We start from the raw sequence: 5,240 nt of genomic DNA on the forward strand, positions 1-5,240 counted from the left end.
CACCTAAATGAAAGTTTTTAATAGAAATTTATTGGATTCTTCGGAGGCCCCTCAAAAAAGAAGAAGTCATAAATAATGTGGGTCTTAAGAGAAAAAAAAAGTATGAGAGAAATTTTGGCAAATAGGTTGGTATAAATTATAATGGCCCTACAGCTAGTAATAGAAATATACATTTTGGTTGCCTTACAGAACGATTAAGGCTCGTACCTCAGTGACTGCTGTTGTGGCTGGAAAGACTGCTGAGATGTAGGGAGAGGCAGCATACACTTCTGATGAAAGGGAAACATTCAGATTCCACGAACTCTGAAAAAGAACAAAATTATATTTAGAGTATGGATGTAAATTGGCGTTTAATCATACATAATGAGGGGATATAGAACGTATAGTATAAGGCATTGGGAAATCAGGATAGCGTGTTCAGGGGTCCTTTAAATTGTCTCCACTTATAAATGACATGTACAGTACTTCATGTCGTCAAATCTAATTCCCAACACACAAGAAAACAATTCAAAGAAAAATATGTGCGCCCTTTGAATTTACTCTAAACACTTGCATTGAAGGAATTGGAGAAACAACCGTGTAGTGCAAAGTGTTAGAATTCATAAGCAAAATCGATGTGGGTCAATGTTTCAACAAAAATATCCGTCCCTAAAAATATTTTCCTCACTTGTGTAGAGCGAGAATTCAGTGGTTTATTCAGTTTTAACACAATCTATGTTTATTCGATTTGTCTTGGGTTATGTATCATTACTAGTATACTAGACATTAGCTGACAATGATTTGACTGTATGGGGTATTGCCAAGACAATCTTGTGTTAGAAACCCCCTCGAATGTCATCTTTTGCATCAACACATGAATCACTTACCTGATTAAGAATATTCTATGAACATCCGAGCAGTTATCATCGTGGAAGTTGCTAAACTTTGATGTCGGTTTTCGATGTAAAATGTTGCAGAAAATCAGCTTTTCCACCACACACACGTGAATCAGTCGCCTTTAAACAGAAACAAAATGGCCGCGGTAGTAAAGGGGTACGGGTACATCAACCGTTTCCAGAGGGGTGCTCGATCTCGTCGCGCCTTCCCAACATGCCTTGCTCGATGTGCATGCGCGTGACCGTAGTACGAACGGCATACTTTTATTGGCCGAAATTGAATTGAAATAATCATAGGGGTGAGGCCAGCACTTTTATCAATTTGTTAAAAGGAGCGATAATGTGCTCTTCGTGATGCAGTAGGCTTTTCTGAAACCTTTTTTATTGAACAGAAGCCAATAATAATATTTCAAGCAATTATTTAGGAAGTTGTTGTGTTTTTTTTACTTGAAAGAATTGGGGCGAAACTTGAAAAAATATCAGGGGTAAAGTTCAGCATTTTTATCAAATATAGCCTTATGATTTTTTTTCGAGCGCAAAGTTCACAAGCCAATTTTTTCGAGCGAAAGGTTCACAAGGCTATTTTGTTTTTTCGAGCGAAAAGTTCACAAGGCTTATTTCGGGCAATTCACAAGGCTATATACTTGTGATTTTTTGTTGAGCGTAAAGTTCATAATTTTGGCGTAAAGTTCATAATTTTGGCCTAAAATCTACAAGGCTTATATAGCCTTGTAGATTTTAGGCCAAAATTTTGACTATATAGCCTTGTAGATTTTAGGCCAACATTTTGACTAGTTTCATAAGGCTAAAATTGGCCTTGTAGATTTTAGGCCAAATTTTGACATTGTGTATTTAACAAAATGTGAGCGTTATTTTATGTGTACTATAGAATAAAGGCTGATTCTATTAAACTGTGTTTGTCTCATTATTTGACTCGTCTACTTGGCAGCCATGATTTTCCACAATGCAACAAATTGGGTGTGTATTTATTTTATGATAGTTTCCTTGCGCATAATTACTTGCTAAAAGCGACTTATCTACACACTTAATTGTATTGTATTGGAGGGTTCCACCAGGATAAGATGGGCCCTCAATATAAATGGTGGGGGGTAGGGTTGAGGCAAATAAAACGCAAGATACAAGGAGAGTCATGTACAATTTTTTGTTATTAAAAAAAATTCATGTTATGTCACTCACGACAAAAAGGGGAGTGTAAATAACCCACGACACCAAATGAAGTGCCAGTGACTCAAGACACTAAGGGAAGAAACATTCTTCGAACTAAGCCTTAGACAACGTTTTAGTTAGTGAACTTGATAATTCATCACACAAAGGAAATTGTAAGCAATTATACCACAGACAAGTGGACGTGCCAGAAATCCTACATAAGGGGAAATGCAAGAAATTCCTCTTAGGTAAGAGGAAATAAAAGCTTTTTCCTACATGTTAACGTAAAACTATTTTCTATTTATTGTTCATTAACTGATTTTTCCTCAGTACAAGTTATATGTATCATGAACAATGTTATTACACTGTATTGACTGATGTTGACATGTAATAAATGTATAAATGAAAATGAAAAATAGTGGAATAACATATCGGCCACAAGAGTCTGCCATAAACAAGGCAAGGAGAATACGTGTACATTTTGTTTTAAATGCATGTATGAAACCAACGAACACTTTTTAAATTCTCCATACGCTTTCAGCTAAGTAAGTCAGAAACTCAGGTTATCTGCAAAACCCTGAATTGTTCAATCTCGGCAGCAACTCAATTAGTTAGGCCGGGGTATGGGAGGGTTTGGAAAGGGAGATTAGACCCCTTTTCCTCGAACATTTGTATGATGGGGATGAAATAAAATTCATAACCAAACATCGACAGGATGGAACAAATTAATACATTGAAGGCGTGTGTACGTAGATATGGAATGTTTTAGTAAACCAATATTGGTGGCTAGATTATTGCCAGTGCATTTCAATATCGAAAAACCATTTGAACTATTACTGAATATGGAGAAACCATAGAGTATGCGTTCTTGGTAGCTGTGCACGTGTGCATAGGATGTTCCGTTACGGTGTCTGACACAGTTAAAGAAGAAATTGTGCAGTGTTGTTTGTTTTTTGTCGCTCGTCTCCAATATAGACTCTCGATTGATGTCATAAAAAGACCTGTGAAGTCACATGGTGTTATCTTAAAAACGTTGTGTTCTTAGGTCCATGGGCCCCTGCTTATTTCCCTCATCTGAAAAGGTCTTTGGTTGACGTTTGAGCGAGGTGATCTCCTTTACATCAACTTAGAATCTTTCTGGCGTTTTACAAATGAAGCTCGACCCCAAATGAGTGCAAGACCGGTCATTCCACATGGAGTTTGCATACATCTCGACGCATTCCTCAGAACCATCAGCTTGATTGGGTTCATGCGGGGCCCAGTTGGTGTAGCTCCCGGAAGGGCTACCGTCTATCCAGGCGAAGGAACCCGTGGTCGAGTCACGTCGGTAGCCCAGCCATGTGAGATGACCTTTCTTCGGTGTGGCAAGCAGGACGAGGAAGTTACTTTCCTCTTGGCTCATAATAGACGCCAGATGAGACGGTCTGCCAAGGCGTGACAAACCTTGACAGTACTGTTCAGCTTCATCAAAGGTCTTGGTATCCGTCACGAGAAGGTAGCAATGATTCCCAAAGCTTGTCCATGGACTGATGCAAGGCATGCAGGGAGATACAATCTGGACTTGTGACTGAAGAAGAGCAGCAAAAATACTCAACTTGATTATTGTTGTTGCCATACTTGCTGAGCTAGTCTGACTTAGTGTTCGAGAAATCTCAAGTTTTGAGCAAATTCTGCCAGGCGATTTACTGCTCTGTTATCTTGCCAACTTGAAAAGATATTGCTTTCTTGTACACTATCACACATTGCTACTTTGGAAGCTACTTTAGGTTGATATACGTTATGTCACTGTTTAACGTAAACTGGTGATGTTCGTTTGCGCAGTGTGTACATACCATCTGATCAAGCAACAATGGGCTGATAAGGCAAATTGGAAAATCCATTATTAAATAAATTACCTGATGTTATAATTAAGGCAAAGGAGTCCTCAATCCTTATAAATGCTTCTATTTGACGGTGGTTGCCTGTAGCCAATATCTCCACAGGGACAGTATAGAATTGACAATAATTAAAACTATTGATTTTTCAAGTCATTAGAAGCTCATTGAACAGTAGTAAAGATGAGCAGGCCTACCAGAAATCAGTGACAATAGATAATGCTGTCTCAATTAAAACTTGCTGGGAGTAGAATAGCCTAATAATAAAAATCAATCTTCATAGGAGTGTTTTACAGTCAGGCTAGATTTCACCTTGTAATATATTTTACTACAGTGAAACCATATTGCATCCTAATTGTTTATATTAAAGGGAAGGTACACGTTTGGTAATTACTCGAAACAATGAGCAATGGAGAGCTGTTGATAGCAAAAAACATTGTGAGAAACGGCTCCCTCTGAACATGGATTCCTGCATGCTCTGAAGTAGCATAGATTTTGAAATAGAGGTAATTCCTCACTAAATAATAAAATACTTCCAGCTAGAAGTCTTTTATTCCTATCTGAAAGCACACAAATGCGTTCAACAAGGGTGTTTTTTTCTTTCTTCATTTTCTCCCAACTCCGATGACCAATTCAGCTCAAATTTTCACAGGTTTGTTATTTTATGCACATAATGAGATAATCTAAGTGAGAACACTGGTCTTTGACAATTACCAATAGTGTACCTTCCCTTTAAAAGTACCAGAAGTAGTGAGACTAATATAAAAAAACAAAAGAAGTCTACAATGTGCTGTTTTTACATAAAAAGCCAATCACAAAAATGCAGAAGCTCTATAGGAAACCAAACAACATTATGGTATTAGTAATGTGGTTTTGCGAGACAAAACAACAAGTAGGCCTACTGAATGTGTAAAAACACATTTGTGTTTGGGTTGATACACCACACCACTGGCTACTGGTAATCAAAACTGAAATGTGCATTGAACTTCCAATGACATGAAAAGTCAATATTTTTAATTATCACCCAATCCTTTCATGTCCCTGGGAAAGTATTGGCTACAAATAGAAACAATTTGAGGACTTCTTTGCCTTTATGACATCAGGTAATTTATTTATTAATGGATTTTCTAATCATTTGTCTCATCAACTCATTGTGTGAATCGCTGACGGCTTACCCCTACCCCCCCCCCCAAAAAAAATAATAATAATATAAAAAAAATCGAAATAACAATTATTTCATGAAAAAATGTTTTTGGGGGTTGTTTTTCCGTGAAAACCTACAATAACATTAAAAAACAATAAAATAACCGTAAGAACTCACACA

The 5,240-nt window shown here is 37.3% G+C and overlaps 1 protein-coding gene across 1 annotated transcript; it reads right to left on the reverse strand.

Moving 5' to 3' along the window:
* Positions 1–3,168: 3,168 nt before the first annotated feature.
* LOC139943340 (echinoidin-like) lies at positions 3,169–3,657 on the reverse strand. Its single transcript, XM_071940176.1, has one exon. The coding sequence runs from the start codon at positions 3,655–3,657 to the stop codon at positions 3,169–3,171; it is 489 nt and encodes a 162-aa protein (XP_071796277.1).
* Between the last annotated feature and the right edge of the window lie 1,583 nt (positions 3,658–5,240).

The sequence above is a fragment of the Asterias amurensis genome, chromosome 1, assembly GCF_032118995.1.
Source record: "Asterias amurensis chromosome 1, ASM3211899v1".
In the NCBI taxonomy this organism is placed as follows: domain Eukaryota; kingdom Metazoa; phylum Echinodermata; class Asteroidea; order Forcipulatida; family Asteriidae; genus Asterias; species Asterias amurensis.

What these genes read in the sequence shown, in the direction of transcription:
- LOC139943340 (XM_071940176.1), bottom strand. Translation starts at nt 3,657, where the DNA reads ATGGCAACAACAATAATCAAGTTGAGTATTTTTGCTGCTCTTCTTCAG.